The sequence below is a fragment of the Acomys russatus genome, chromosome 21, assembly GCF_903995435.1.
Source record: "Acomys russatus chromosome 21, mAcoRus1.1, whole genome shotgun sequence".
Lineage (NCBI taxonomy): Eukaryota > Metazoa > Chordata > Mammalia > Rodentia > Muridae > Acomys > Acomys russatus.
In genome coordinates, this window is record NC_067157.1 from 8148336 (window position 1) to 8165096 (window position 16761).

The 16761-nt window shown below is 43.1% G+C and overlaps 1 protein-coding gene across 1 annotated transcript in view; it reads right to left on the reverse strand.

The window, feature by feature from the left end:
* Window positions 1–10164, reverse strand: part of Pdss2 (decaprenyl diphosphate synthase subunit 2) — a 242005-nt gene extending 231841 nt beyond the window's left edge. The window contains exon 1 of the mRNA XM_051164164.1: window positions 9558–10164. Coding sequence (XP_051020121.1) covers window positions 9558–9856 — 299 coding nt within the window. The 5' untranslated portion in view covers window positions 9857–10164. The remainder of the gene's footprint in view (window positions 1–9557) is intronic.
* Window positions 10165–16761: the final 6597 nt, after the last annotated feature.

The following is a 16761-nucleotide window of genomic DNA, read 5'->3' on the forward strand; positions in this document are numbered from 1 at the left end:
AGCAGTGAGAAAGAAGTATGTTCTTTTTCATGTCAGACAGAAGTTTGTAGAAACTGCAAGGACGCGTCCTACTGTGCAGTGCAGCACCCACAAGATGCGGCACTCAAAACTCACTTCTGGTCCCGCAGCCACCACAGCAGCATGTAAAGCATCAGGATGAAAAAAGAGGTTGGGGGAGCAGGAGAGGGCCCCCCAACTCCTTTCTACAAAGTTTTCTTTATTCTTTATTTTATTTTGCTACAAGTTAATCACATGGCCAATCATAGTGACAAAGTGACTGCAGCCCCATTCTCGGGGGAAGACACAGTGAAAGTTAGAAAGGCAACCACTAGCCACTGCTTTTGGGTCAAGGCTTCTTGCTATTTCCTTTGCCCTACTCTCTCTTCTCTGTCTAGATGGGCACAACGCTAGCTGACCAACCCACAGTTTTACCTTCAGTCTAAATAACATGTGAGCCGAGTCGCAATCGGGTATCACTCAGCAGTCCTAAGCTCGAGAGTCAGCTACCTCTGTGAGAGGTGGCAGGAAGGACTATGTTGGTTTGGGGGGGGGAGGGGGTTCATCCAACTGACCAAGGGGAGGCCCAGACCTTTGCAAGGCTGACCATGGCACACAGTCCTAGCACGCAGGGGAACTCATTTGGAATAGTTCTTTGGTGCAAGAAAGACCAGGCTGCCGCCCACGGCACCCTAAAGCTAGAGGACCCTGTCACTTCTCTGTCCCCGTTAGAGGCTCTAAGGCCCGATTAGCTCTTTCTTGCTCAGGGAACCCCAAATCAGTTTCTCTGCTTGTAATTAAGCCATGCTGACAAAATTCTACATACTATTCCCAAGAGACTGGAAACCCTGTGGCTTTCCATCTTACCTGGGCTGAGTACTTCCCACTCGAGCTGTGGTGTCCACCTTCCTTAACGGTACCTGATCCACCTCGAGTTGCATTTTAGACATCCCTTCATGCTATCAGCCATCAGTAAATACACAGATGTCTCTCTGTGCTCTCCAAACACTCCCCTCGCAAACATCCCCTGCTGCCTCAAGATCCAGTTGCTCGGCTTACTCTAGGTTGGTTCTACAATCAAGTTCTCTCAGCCCCACTTCACAGAAATGCTTTGAACTCATAATTTCACAACTGTAACCTGTATCCATATCCCACCTCCATCCTTAAGTCCCCAAGAACATCTCAGGCTCAATACTCAGGAGTAACTGAGACTTCTCCATTCATTAATCCTGACCCCAGAACCATTCTTCTGTGTCATCACTGAACTTTTAAAAACTGTTTTTGTTTTTCTTTTTTTTTTTTTTTTAATATCTTTATTTAATTTTTAAATTTATGTGCACTGCTGTGAGGGTGTCAGATCTTGGAGTTACAGACAGTTGTGAGCTGCCATGTGGGTGCTTGGAATTAAACCTGGGACCTTTGGAAGAGCAGACAGTGCTCTTAACCACTGAGCCAACTCTCCAGCCCTCATCATTTAATTTTTAAACATGGTAATCATAACAAATATGCGATATTTTATTGCACTGATAGCTTTATATGTCTCTCTTATTTAACTAGATCTCGTGTTGAGTAGGCCAATGTGCCTGACAGTGTCTGGTGGGTTTTGTGTCCTCCATGATAAGCACGGAACCTGGCCATCAGGAGACAGATTTAACCAACAGCTAAAGAAGAAAGAAATAAACTGTAGTAGCCTTCTGCAGGTCTCCCTGTGCCCAGCTTATCTTTTCTGCAATTCATGAGCTCTCCATCTGCCAAAGCCAACTTTTAAAAGGCTTATCCAGTCATATATCTCCTCCTGACAGTGGGAGATTAGATCTTCTTAACGCAATATAAAAATCACCTCAAAATCTGGCTCCAGCACTTTCTTTATCTCATAAATCAACTTTACTTGGCTCATAGATGCTTCACTAACAGTGGCCAAACACTCAGTGTGCAGCACATAGATAAACAACTGCTTTACATCTGCACTGGAACAAGCCTGTCCGGAATGACTTTCTGTCAGTCTGAGAAAAGGTACCTCAACTGAGAAAATGATACCATCACACTCCCAGTAGGCCAGTCTGTGGAACAATTTCATAATTGATAATTATGCTGGAGAGCCCAGGCCACTGTGGGCAGTGCCATGCCTGCGCAGGTGGTCCTAAATTGTTTTAAAAAGAAAGCTGAGCCAGGTGTGGTGGCACACATCATTCAGGTACATTTCTATGAGTTCAAAACTGGCTACACAGTGATACCCTCCCCTTAGGGGAAAAAAACAAGCAAACAAGCAGACCGAGCAAGCCACGAGGAGCAAGGCAGTAAGCAGCATCCTCCACGGTGCCTGCTTTAGGTCCTGCCTTGAGTTCCTGCCCTGACTTCCCTTCGTGATGGACTGAGACCTGTAAGATGAAGTAAACCCTTTCCTCCCCAAGTTGCTTTTATCATGGTGTTTATCACAGCAATCGAAATCCTAACTAGGAGAAGCTATAAACAAGAGTCTTTAGCAATAAGAAATGAAATACAATTGCTGTCTATACTCTGCCCAGTGTTCTGGTTATTTACAGTGGAGGAGCAAGTCTAAAATCTATCATCACTTACTCCATTATGGGAGCAGCAGACATTTCTGGCCTCTTCTTTTGCTTATCTCATTCCATGTTTACCCAACACAACAACACAACACAACAAATGTTTCCTAGACATTACCCAGCAATTCTTTTTTTTTTTTAAAGATTTATTTTATGTACATGAGTACACTGTCTTCATGCACACCAGAAGAGGGTATCAAATCACATTACAGACAGGTGTGAGCCACCATGTGGTTGCTGGGAATTGAATACAGAACAGCAAGCACTCTCAACTGCTGAGCCAGCTCTCCAGCCCCGCCAAGCAATTCCTGTGGCTATAGTTACCTGCTTCCGTCATTTCTTTCTCATCCGACACAAGTCAATTCACAGGCCAGTTCTCTTTAATAATCTTCAGTTTCACCAGAAAGACATCTTTTCTCCCGATCTGTATAGAACACTGGGTCATGTATGCAAGTTTTCTCTCAAGGCGATCTGCAGCTGGGCTTATACTCTTGCTAAAACGGATTTCTAATAGTAGTGACAAAGGCTACTATTTGGAGATCTGCTCCGTGATCTATAATAACTCATTTGATCTCATAAGACATTATAATGTAAGTACCACTTACAGATGAGGAGGTTAGGGCACAAGGAGCTAGGGTAAGCTGCCTGAGACCACAGAGCTCCGTGGTTGGTAGGACCAGAAGGCAAAGCCAGCCTGAGTCCAGAGCTCCTGCTCACTGCACTGTCTCTCCTGAGTTCCTGGATGGCAACAACTATGTCTTATTCATGTTTATACACCCCATGCCCAGAATGCCTCAAATATTTGTGGAATGAATTAAAATTTATAATTTTCTCCTAGTCATCCAAGAAAGAGTTCTTTGTAAGAAATACAGGTTTTTAGCCAGTGATTATAGAACTGAAACTAGAAAGGGTCTTTCATAAACATGGAAGACTAAAATTAAATTTCTAATAACACACTAAAAGAACTCTAAAGAATTCTACCATATTAAAACAAACAAACAAACAAACAAAACCTAACAGGTACTCTAGAGAGTCTAATAACTAGAGTGGACCAAGCAGTCTCTTCTAAGGAATCAATGCCCCCTAAGAGACGAGACTAAAGCTATACTTTATCTCCCACAACTGCATAATATTGAGTCCCACCTATCTGACTCTAAAATAGAAAACAGAGTGTTTTAAAGACAAAAGCAAAAAAAAAAAGAAAAAGAAAAAAAAAAGGAGTATTTAAGCAAATGTTTAGTCCTAGAAGGCCAATCTGCCCAGAATAACAAAAGAAAAGAAAGCAGAAGCAAAGAGGTCAGCTGCATGTACACACAGAGTAGTTCCACAGCACGAGGCATCTGTGTCTTGTGAGCAACCGTACGCCATCCGCAAGCTCTCAGAAGCGGTCAATCTACTGCAAGTGGTCAGCAGCTCTAGTTTGCTTTTCTTTCGCTGTGATAAACACTACACCCAAAACCAAGCTGGCAATAGTAGGGTTTTTTTTTTCCTTTTATGATTCCAGGTAACCGTTAGTCACTGAAGGAAGCTGAGGGAGGGCCTGAAGCAGAGATCACGGAGGGACGCTGCTTACTGCCTTGCTTCCGAGCTAGTTCCCTGCTAGCCTGTTTGCTTGCTGGCTTCCTCCCTTTTTTTCCTCTCGTTTATTTTTTGAGTCAGAGGATCACTTACGTCATCCTGGCTGTCTTGGAACTCACTATGTAGACCCCACAGGCCTTGAACTCACAGAGATCGGCTGAGTGCTGGGATCAGAGGCGTACAACACTGTGCTGGCCCCGGTCCATATGTCTGCATGGTACTGTTATGTGCTGGGCCCTCCAACATGAATCATCAGTTGAAATCATGCCCACAAGCCAATCTGATGGAGGCATGCAATTGAGGTTCCCTCTGTCCCAGTGACTCTAGTTTGTGCCAAATTGGCAATAAAAACTAACTTGCACAACAGTATACTAAGTAAGCTAAAAAAAAAAAACAACAATAACAACAACACTTAAATATTGACATATAAATGATTAAAAAATATATTATGCATAAATGGGTACTGAGCTCAATTAGACCGGCAGCAATGAAACCACAGCACACAGCTGTGCTGGCAGGAAGGGAGAGGCCGACTCACTGTGGCTCCTTTTTAGCTTCCTCCCCACTAATAATCTACCCAGGCACTCTATAGACTACTGTCCAGCTGGGACAGGTCCACAACGCCTCATCCAAAGCCCCTGTCTTAGCCACTGTTCTACTGCTGTAAAGAGACACCACAACCAAGGCCATTCTTATGGGTTAGTCTACTTTCATCATGGTGGGGAGCATGGCAGCAGGCACTATGCTGGAGCAGTAGCTGAGAGGTACATCTAATCCGCAGGCCGAGAGAGACACTGGGCCTGCCATGGGCTTCTGAAACCTCGAAGCCCAGCCGCAGTGACACCCTCCCTCCAACAAGGCCACACCTCCTAATCCTTCTAATTCTTCTCAGATACTGCCACGCCCTGATGACTAAGCATTCAAATGGCTGAGCCTGGGGAGAACATTCTTACTCAAACCACCATACTCCTGAAACAAATATCTCTCTGAACGCAACTCTCTTGTGATTTTTAGAAAGGTGCTTTTAACTCTGCATTACAACAAAAGTTAAGCTGATCCTATAATCAAACAATATGTCTACAACAGAATAACTATTCACGTTGACTGAGATGAATAAAAGTCTCACATCCATTAAAGTCAGGTTATAAATCTGAAAAATACATTGTTTGCTGAGGTGGGTTTTTGTTGTTGTTGTTGTTGTTTTGTTTTGTTTTGTTTTGTTGAGACAGGGTTTCTCTGTGTAGCCTTCGCTGTCCTCGACTTGCTTTGTAGACCAGGCTGGCCTTGAACTCACAGAGATCCGCCTGCCTCTGCTTTCTAAGTGCTGGGATTAAAGGTGTGAGGCACCACGTCTGGCTATTTTCTAAGCTTTTAAGATTCTTAAATTGTGGAGGAAAAATAAATCATGTATTTTTATTGTATCACTGCATTCAAGTTTTTGGTTTTGGTTTTTTTCCACTGAGAAGGGCTTTCTTACAAGCCAAATCCAGTAGTTTCCAGACAGTTTAAAGCTGCCAATCCCAATGGAAACCATCTTGGGCAACCACTTACTTCACTGTTTAATACTGGAAAAGCCTTAAGAGATGAAATGAGTTGCCTGGGGTCACATGCTGTCTACCTATGAACTGAAATTAGAGACCCAAGTCATCAGTCTCCCAAGATTTTTCCTCTCTCTTCTCCTCCTCTCCCTTCTAGTCTTCTCCTGTCCCATGATGCCTTGAGTTGAAGTGATGTATCTCTAAGTCTTTCAAAAGAAATATTGAAATAATTACAGACAACACCCTGCAAAAATAGGAGAGAGTTCTCTGTACCTTAGACCCAGCTTCACTCAAGAGTGGTGAAGTTTTACTTGCAGCATAATTCTAAAATCCTACCCCCAAATCAGCCTTATTCTATTTCCATTTTCAGCGGGCTCCCAAGGTTCAGTTCTTCACAGCTTTATTTCCTGTCTAGATTCACGTAGCCACGATCCCAGGACTCCAACCTGTTCCACCAGCACGATACACCTCTTCATAGTTTCTTTCCTCCGTGCTCCCCACACAGTCCCCTAATTTCTAAATCACTCATCTGGTCTCCATCTCTACAGCTTTGGCATTTTAAAAATGATAAAAATGGTGTCTATCTTAGTTTGCCTTCTATTGCTGAGCTAGAATACTGACCAAGAGGAAATGGTTTATGTGGCTTCTGTTCCCAGTCATGGACCCCTGAGGGAGGCCAAGGCAGAAGCCTGGAGGTAGAAGCTGATGCAGACATCATGGAAGGTGGCCATTCACTAGGTTACTCAACCTTCCTTCTTGTACAGCCCAGGAACACCTGCCCAGGTGTTGCACCACCCCAGTGGGCAGGCCCTCCCACATCAGTTATTGCCTAAAAGCCAATCTGATATGGGCATTTTCTCAACTGAGGTTCTCTCTTCCCAGATGACTCCAGCTTGTGTCAAACTAGCCAAAATAATAATATTAATAATAATTTTTAAAATCACATATAAACTTGTGAAACTGAGTTCTTTAAAACCTTGTGTTCATATGCTGGGCACGGTGGCTTTAATCCCAGCACTCAGCACTCAGGAAGTACAGGAGGTCAGATCACTGAGAGTTCCAGCCAGTCAGGGCTACAGGGTGAGACCAGGTTGTGGGAAGGATTGTAAGCTTTGTCACAGGTGAAAGCAGTCTTGGCGGGTTTTGCCCTTGGATACACCATGGATACTCCCTGAGATTAACCTTGAGATAGACTGGGTGGAGCCATCCTGGGCCTGGAATTCAGGAAGGGGACCTGGGGACTCCACCTGGACTACTGTGTTTCTAATCGACCCTCAGTGGGAGAGGGAGACTGCCCCTTGCAGGTGGAGAGACAGGCAGGCGGAGAGGACAGAGAGGAGTAGCAGGTTCAGACCAGGCTTGAGAGCACGTGGATCCAGAAGAGGATCAGCGAACAGGCTGGGCCAACGCACAGGGCAGAGACATCTAGGGACCCATCCTGTGGAATGGATACCGGAAGGTTCACTCTTGTTTCCCTTTAACCTTTTTTCCCTTCTGTGTAAGCTAGTTGAGTTGTATAATAAAGTTTAATTATTAAGAAACAGAGCCAACACCAGGTCTTTAAAATAACAAAACCTTAAAGTTCACACTGATGAACTGCTTAGCCTGACTGTTCTGAGGTGCACCGGCTTAGCTACTCCACCCTTTCTCTCTGAGTTCGACCCCTTGGGGTGCTGTGTGAACAGAATTGCACAGTATGTGTTTTCAATGAGTTTCTAATTTCACTTAGCATATGTTTTCAAGATTCGCCTCTGCTATAACATGCCAGGTTTGGGGTTTTTTGTTTGTTTGTTTTTAAGGCTGAATAACATTTCATTGTATGTCTACACACTTCATTAATGCATTCGCCCGCTGATGAACACATGATCTGCTTCTACTTTCTGGCTATTGTAACTAATACTAGAAACACAAATATACAAAGATCTGAGGCTGTCTTCAATTCTTTTGGAAATATATTTAGAAGTAGAATGGTTGAGTCACATGGTAACTCCTAATTTTCTGAAGAAAAAAAAATAACTATTTTCACTTCACAGAATTCTTTCGGGATTCACTCAAGCTGAATGAACTGACATCAGTATTCTTTTTATCAAGTACTGTTTGTGTTTGGGAGGGCATATGTGTGTATGTGTATATATATATACATATATATGTTCAAATAGATGTGTACATATGGGAGGCAAGAGATGGACACTGGGGTCTTCCTTGATCTTGCTCCACTTTATATTTTGAGATGCGGTCTCTCATTAAAGTCACTGAGCTCAATTTGTCTCCCATTGATCTCGTTAATATATAGGCTGGCTGGTCAATGGGCTGGCCTGTCTCCACACCACTTTTTTGTGGGTACTTGGAATCTAAACTCAGGTACTCAAGCTTGCCCGGTAGGCAACTTAGTGACTAAGACATCTCTTCAGCTCCACCAAACAGAAGTTTATGGTTTTGGATGCATCACAGTTTGATCAACCATTCACCAAGGAAGGACATTTGGGTTGCTCAGGCTGGGGCTCTTCCAAATACCCACGCGGACAGTATCTTCCTCTTAGTTATCAACACTTTGCTGGTGAGACTTTGGCAGATTTACAGTCAACTTGCAACATTTGAAACATCCCTGTATGGGTTCAGATATAGACAAGGGTTTTTTTGTTTTTTGAGGTTTTTTTGTTTTTGTTTTTGTTTTTTTGATAAATGTTGGAGTATGATCAATGAGATACACAATTTACTCTTATTTAATTAATCTTGTAAGAAACTGCCATTTCCCAGACTGGCCATGTCAACTTACATGCATGCCAAATCTAGGCTTTCTGTTCCTTCACCGGGATGCTGTACTGTCAGTGCTTATTTCACTCCTCCTCATAAGCATGGGAAGCAGCTCACCGTGATGAGAACCAGCATTTCCCTAAGGGCTAATGGTTCTGGACACCTGCCATCTTTTTGTACAACTGTACTGCTTGCTTTTTCACTCCTGATTTTAAGACAGAGTCTCCTGTTTAGCTCAGAATTTGCTGGTTTAGCTAGACTAGATGGCCAGCCAAGCACAGGGATCCTCCGTCTCCACATCCTCAGTGCCGAGGCTACAGGGCTATAGGCCTCCAGCCTTTGCACGTGGTTGCTGGAGATCAAATTCAGGTCATGTGCTTACACAACAAACTCTTGACATCCCCACAATCCCTCTTTGTATTATTTTATTCTAGCAACTTCTCTGTATGCTTGAAATAAACTGCAAACCACGAGGTTTGAGCTGTTTTTTTAAGCGATAAATGGGTTTGTTTGTTTAGGACTCTAATGGCAGGTTTAACACTAGTCTAGTTTTTTTTTTTTTTTTTTTTTTTTTTTTTTTAACCACAATTATGTGGTAAAAACATCAAGAGGAAATGACTTCTACCTGGATAGCCAAATACCTAGACATTTGTTAAGAGCTGTCCACTTCTCGTCTTAATCTTTCTGAGATAAACAATTGAAGAGTGAAGAATATCTATTCTTTTATTTTTGCCTGTGACTGAGAGATTGGCCTGCCTCTGCTTCCCAAGTGCTAAGATTAAAGGCGTGCGCTACCACTGCCCGGCTCTGTCCCCTTTTTAAAATACCACTTCTTGAATGTGACCAAATAAATACACATCTCTGACTGCTATCTTCCCAAACCACAGAAGCACCTGTACCTCTAATAGTTACGGCGAAACTGTGAAAAACATTCAAATTTTTCCTCTTAAGAAAACCATTCACCCACTGAAAGGAGTCAAATAGAAGAATATTAAAGAGACATCAAAGATGTCTAAAAAAGATCAAACTGGCTAGGTCCAGAGTTAGCATTAGTGTCCTAACCAGAATAACTTAAAAAAAAAAGACGAGTGGGTCCTGAGGGTCAGTGGGAGAGGGGGTCGCTCACCTGGCAGTGGTGAGCAGTGGGTGCTGAGTCCCCACCAGCTTCCGAACCTGCATGGCGATGTTGCTGAGCTCGTCACTGAGCAGGCAGCGGAGGCTCATGAAGGATGCGGGATAGCCCACGATCTTCTCTGCCTCTGATACCACCTGGTTCCAATGGGCTGGAGACCTGGAAGACCGACCACGCCAGGAGCCCACCGAGGAGATGGTGTCAGGGGATCTGGAGCACCACCACTGGCGATATGGGGGACCAGAAGCCCCGAGGTAACCGGACAAGCGCAACAGCAGCTGCCGAAGGCTCATGGTTTGAGTCTGAGAGGATCAGGGACCTGGGGAAGGTGTCCAGAAATAACACAGGAAACAGACAAGGGCTTTAAAAAAAAAAAAAAAAAAAAAAAAAAGGAACTTTGGAAATCGAAAAGGAAACGGCGATTCCAAACTCTCGGAGAAGTGTGGTTTTCTGGAGCCGTAAGCAGGAATAAAGTTTGCTGCTTCTGCAACCCAGGCTGGCGGGAGCGCAGCTACTGCTCAGAACTACAGTGGCCACCTGTGGTAGAAACCACAGCCACTGCCTACATGGAGGACGCCACATTGGAGGCATGAAATGCGGCCTGCCGTAAAGATAGGAGCGGGTTGATGAACGGCAAAGAGTGCTTTTTTACTTTACGGCACAGCTGAGCCCGCCCAAAGGGGCGGGGCTTTGGTGGTGACCGGAAGGCGAGGGGACGGATGGAAGCCTCTGCCCTTGGACTTCGGTGTCCGCCCTTTGGGAGGGGGGAATGTGGTGGGGCCGTGGCGGGGGCTCGCGGGGAAGCCTTTCGCTTCTGTGCGCCTCAGGCCCTCGGTGGGGGCGGCAGACAGAGGAGGGCCGCCCCTCTAGCCGCTGCGAGCCCCAGCAGAGCTGGGACACGAGTGGATCGCTCGGTGGGGCTGAGCCCTCCTTCACCCAGCTCCGCGGCCGACGTGCCGGGCTTTCTCCTGGGACCCACCCTTACAGAAGCAGCATTGCCTTCTGCACAAGGACGCTGTGGGGGATAGTGCTCCACTCTTCTCATTTCCTGGCTCCCGGCTTGAAAATTCACTGGCTTGCCTGCACTTCACGTTATTAGCTCACTTGATCTTCTGTTGCATCTTGAAGAAGCCAGGCCGCATGCATGACTGCTAGGCATTGCTCTACTTGGGAGCCACATACCAGACCTAACAATCTGGTTATTTGAATACATACTCTTAATCACAGAATTAAGTTAATATGCTACCAAAAATTCTTTTCTCCTCACTGCTAAAGGAAAACTGTCAGTGTGACAATGATTTTAGTACTGGGGGGGGGTGGGGGGGCGTGAGGAGAGCTTTTTTAAATAGGCCTGACGCTGACCTGTGACTTCTGATCCTCTTCCATCTCAAGTTCTGGGGTTCGGGATGAGGGCCACTCTGCTCTCCTGGCACTCTCTATTCAAGTATGTCTAGCACCTTGTCCCTTCTGGTTATGCAAAACAAATGTTAAAGTCCTTGTTTATTAATGATAAAGAATATCACAAACCCCTGAGTTTATTCTGTTGCCAAAAAGAAAAAAAAAAAAGGTAAAATCAAGATGAGTGATATAAAAACAATAAAGGACGTGTTACCTATATTTTATACTCAGGAATAGTTGTAGAAACTCAAGAGGGCTAGAGAGATGATGGTTCAGCAGTTAGGAGTTAGGATTGCTCTTCCAGAGGACCCGGGTTCGATACCCGGCACCCACATGGCAGCTCACAACTGTCTGTAACTCCGGTTCCAGAGAACCTGACACCCTCACATAGAAACACATGCAAGCAAAACATGCTCATAAAAACAAACATACAAACAAAAGAAATCTCACTTAAGCTTTCAAAATTCATAGTTGCTATTTTTTAAGTTCACATCATGTAAATGAGCTAAAAAGACAAAGAGAAAATTGTTCACACTGCAAAACAAGATACCTTTTATCTAGAGGTTTAGCTGAGACTCCCTTTGGCAAATCTGTGATTTAAAGATTCTGTTTTAGGGCCAGGAATGGTGCTTGCCAGCACTTAGGACCAGAGGCAGAAGAATCTCTGAGTTCAAGGGCAGCCTGGGATACATAGTTCCAGGCCAGTCAAGGCTTCATAATGAGACACTCTATCAAAAACAAAAACAAAACAAAACAAAACAAAACAAAACAAAACAAAACAAAAAAAACCTATTAATTTTAAAAGATCAGTGTAGATAAAACTTCGGAGTATTTTACTGAAGGTAAATTATGTTTAAAAACAATCTCCCCACAAGGAAGGTTCTATGTAAGAGATAGATTCCTAGCAATAAAATCCAAGTATGTTTTTATGTAAAAATCAATGTGAAAAGTGAAATATTTTACCATTCTAAAAAGTTCCAAAGCCTGAGCTCCTGGGTTATTCAAGGAGAGAGAAGTCATGAAAATCCAGAGAGAGAGAGAGAGAGAGAGAGAGAGAGAGAGAGAGAGAGAGAGAGAGAGAGACTGGCTTTGATGTATTGTGCACCCGAGGCTACTTCTTCGGGACTGTGGTACCTTAAGAGTAACTTTTCATGCATTTGCCTTAATAACAATTCACAGCGTGTACTTTAATTTCTCCACAGAAGCCAAGTACATTATTCTCTGGTCATACTCTATTAACCAAGTTTCTGATTATTCATGGGACTGCGGGTCCCACTGGCTTTAACTAACCAGCACTTCCTTTTATTCGTACAGTTAAAGGGTTGCATTACATCTAACGATAGTCACTTTCAGAAGGTTAAGATGAGCTTCGTTCTTTAATCCTCCAGATAAATGTGTATTTCCTTAAATCTTTAAGGCTAAAGAAATGTCCAAATTGCAAGTGACTTTTGCAGGGGCAGGGAAGGGGTGTGTCTGAGATTCTACTTTGCCTTTGCCACCGATAATAGTTATTTTTAAATATGTGTGGATGTGTATAGAAAGGAGAAATACAGAGTCTCTCAACCTCGGTATTATTGACATTTTGAAACATGATTCTTGGTTGAGGGGGAAAGAACTCTGTCTTAATTCTTGTAAGACACTCAGCGGTGTCGGTGACATGTGCCCACTAGATGCCAGAAGTACCTAAATTGTCCTAAGTTGTGTCAGCCAGATACATTGTCTCTAAACATTGGTAAGCTTCTGTCCCCAGGAAGGCAAACTAGACCACTGGAATATGAGAGACGCCGAAAGCAAAATCTATCTCCAACTATGACATATATTCCCACAAAGCAACAAGGGAGGGTCTGTCAGAATCCTTACAAGGTTGTAGTCAGCCATATGCAGAGACTTCAACTTGGTAATGGAATTTTCCAGAGACAGCAAGCTAACAAAAGATGGTCATGATTCCTCTGCCGCCTTTCTCATAATCCTTTCTTAGTAAGTGGACTTGACTTAGGCTAACTCTCAGCATTTAGCCAACCTTAGAAAGAAGCCAGGCCATATTTTGTGGCCTCTTCTTTGCCTGGAAACACAAGCTAATCTTTGGAAATACAAGGTATTAAGGTAGGCGGTGCTGTGGACGTTAGCATGCCCATGATTTGGTGAATAAAAACATTGCCATCACCCAGCTGTCACCCTTGCGCAGCTGCCTCTTGTTGACCCTGAGAGAGTTCTCTCATGAGCAAAGGAAAGCACTTTGCAGCCAGACAATGAAGGGATCCAAGTATTCAGCAGCAGAAATCCTCAAGTTTGACAACCTACTAGATCAATCGCCTATGAGGAGCAGGAATGGCGCCTCCTGTCACTAGGAATACAGAACAGTGCACTGTGATTAGATAATTACAGTATTATGTATCCATTTGTCTTTTGACCAGTGTCAACTCGAGGAACCTATTCCAAAATGCAAAGTGATCTAACGCAAAAGGTTGTTCAATGCTGGGCTGTTTTTAACTAGAAAAAAAAAAAAAAGAAAAAGAAAAAGAAAAAAAAAAAAACCTCAAAGTGGAAAGTAATTAAATAAACTAAATAAAGTACTTCTAGAGAAACATTGCAATTGAAAAAAAATTAAGGGCCTCTCTTTATACATTTTAGAATATATACAGAATTTTAAACGCAACAGGTGTAAAACAGTATAACATTTTTGTGAAGTAGATAAAACTCTGAATATATTTTGGCATATATTCTTAATAGGAAGGAACAGAGATCAGCTTGGACACTACTAACTATTCTATAAACCTTAGTTTTATAGCTTTGGTTTTAGAATCATGTATACGTTTATGTATTGTAAATAATTTTAAATACAAAAGAAAAATATAACTCCTAAAATTTGAAAATTAATGGAATATAGTGAGGATTTTGGCTTCTTTAAAAACCCAGTTCTGTTATATTAATATGTTTTTGTTTTAATCCCAGGTGTGGGATGTGGGGCTGCTTCAGGTGGTCTACAGCAGCTGACTGTAATGTGTCTCATGCTCCGGCAGGGCCGTGACTTTTTGCCAGCTGCAGAGGAGCTGCCGAGTGATGTTTACAGGAAACGGGTAGCCACAGAATACCCATAGCAAAACATGGGTTGGGGGGTACAACACAGGGAACAGGCCTCTACTAAGTGGCATAACCAAACTGTCTAGATCAACGAAAAAAGTTCCCCATGGTAAACATAATTTCATCAACTGAAAGACATAGGATAGACTTAAGGAACCACCGTTTTGTAATTTCTTTGTAGATTCATTGCTTCAAGCATTGATCATTCACTAATGAGAAGCTCGTAGAGTGCTTTGCCAGGGAGAGCACGGCAGACACCGTCTGTGACTAGTCGTCCATCTTGATGTCAACAGGGAAGGTCATGCGTGCTTAACTCCTGATGAGGGCCATCATGGGGCACACACCAGCACCTCAGCAAGGAGGCCGGGGTGCGTAGAGAGACACTGTCTCAGACAACAGCAAGGAGTAAGACGAACCATCTTGGAAGGAGATGTTCCAGCCACTTCAGGATCTGAAGGCCTGTTTGACAAGTTACCCCAAACCAAACAGAACCAGGTAAGATGCACACAGATTCCTCACCTTCCTAATAACATGTTTATTGTTTTAAGTTTATAAATAAGAAGTAATTTGTTATGTTGCAGTAACTAATGCTATTATCTATTAAACATCATATCATTTAATAAAGTGAATCTGCTACTAACACAAGATAGAATATTGAAAGTAACTATTACTCTCCATGGAGATGTTCTCAATTTGCCTTTCCACCCAGAAGTTGACTTTATCTTTTATTTATCGTTCCTTAAAAATACTATTTAATAATGTATGTGTTCCAAAAATATATCATTTGGCTTATTATTTGTAACTTAAAAAAGAAGTTCTGTTCCAGTAGCAATATTTTATCTTTTTTATTTATTCAACATTATTTTGCTGAGATTCACCCACCGTGATGTGTGCAGTGACATTTTATTTGTTGTCACTGCTGTATAGTGTCCATTGTGTGACAACACCGCACTTTTTCTATTCACTTGTCTGAGAATATATACTTCCATATATAATCCAAATACTCTTTAACAAGTGAATATATGTATGTGTTTGTATGTATATATGTATGTATGTAGTATGTGTTTGGTGTACACACACACACACACATCCATGCTCTCACGTTTGCGGGCATATGTTTATGTGATCATACACGCACATGTGTGTACATGCGTGTAGAAGCCAGAGGTTGAAGTTGACTGTCTTCCTTGGTCACTCTACAACCTTTTTACTTATGCAGAGAGTCTAATTGGACCCAGAGCCTGACAATTTGGCTACTCTAGCTAGGCAGCTTGCCCTGGAATCCGGCCTCCACCTCCTGAGCACTGGGATTTCAAGTCACCATCACGCCTTTCTGACTCTTTACCTGGGTTCTAGGAATCCAAATTCTGATCCTGGCACTTGCTCAGCACATGTTTTATCCACCGTGTCATTTCCCCGACATGTTTCCAAACTTTTTTCTGTTAGAAGAATGCCACCATGAACAAGTTCATGGATGCATCTGCGTGCATATGGCCAAAGATTAAGTTTAGCAATGGAATCTGCTCTTGGCTATGTGGATATTCAACTTTAATAAATTATTCCAAACAGATTTCCAAGTAGTTTTCCAGCTTATACTTTACCAGCCACTTATGAGGGATCCTGTAGATCAGATCTTCTCAAAACTTGATAGTTAGACTTCTAGAGAATTCCAATAAACCAGTATCAACTGGAATCTCATTAAAGTAAGGCTCGCATTTTGTCTTTTCGCCAAATTACTGACTGCACTTTCTCCTTGCAGATAAAGGAAAGCGTTTAAACTCACAGCTCTTCATTATGACTTTTCTTTCCCACATGCTTGCCTCTCATACTCACGACAGCCTTTTCTTGCCATTTTCCTCCTAATGTTCGAAGTGTTTGACCTTAAAACTATTGTATTTAGGGAGGAAATGGACCAAGACTCACTGCCCTCTCCTGGCTTCCCTTCCCACTGGGCTGCAGTGTGGAATTGACTAGCAGGGCTGCTAGTTAATTTCACACTAAGATTAGCTCAACAGGAGAAGTCGGTTGGTCCTTTTCTTTTCCAAGGACTCTTGCCAGAGGACTATTTTCTTTTAGAAACTTGGATTGGGATGGTTTCTGCTGAGGTTTTCAGTTGAACGTAGACAGTATTAGAAAAGGCCAGCCACCTGGGTTTCACAGCTCTGTCCTGAGTAACTACAGGGTCATACGGCTCATCACTTAACTCCTCTGAGTTTAAAGTTATACACACACACATGCATGCACACACACACACACACACACACACACACACACACACACACTTATACAGTGTCATGGCATTTTATCTGTTAGCATACCTGCCTCCAGGCTGCCTAGCAACCTATGACATCATCACTAAGTGTGCCCCTGCCCAGGATATAAAAAGGGAAAACCCACCTCATCTCTCTCTTGTTCTCTCTCCCTCTCTCCCTCTCTCTCTCTCTCTCTCTCTCTCTCTCTCTGTCTCTATGTCTCTCTTTCTCTCTCTCTTCCCCTTTCCCCTTCCTTGCTCTCCCTTCTCCCTTCCCTGCCCTCCCCACACTTCTACAATAAATTTCTATACATCATATCTGTTGCCTGGCATCTTATTTTCCATATTTTACAATATAAGCAATGGATGCCCTAGAGTGTCTAACCTCTGAAGGATATGAACACATTTTTCCCTCTAACGGTGTATAATCTTTCAGTCAGAGCTCTACACACACACACACACACACAC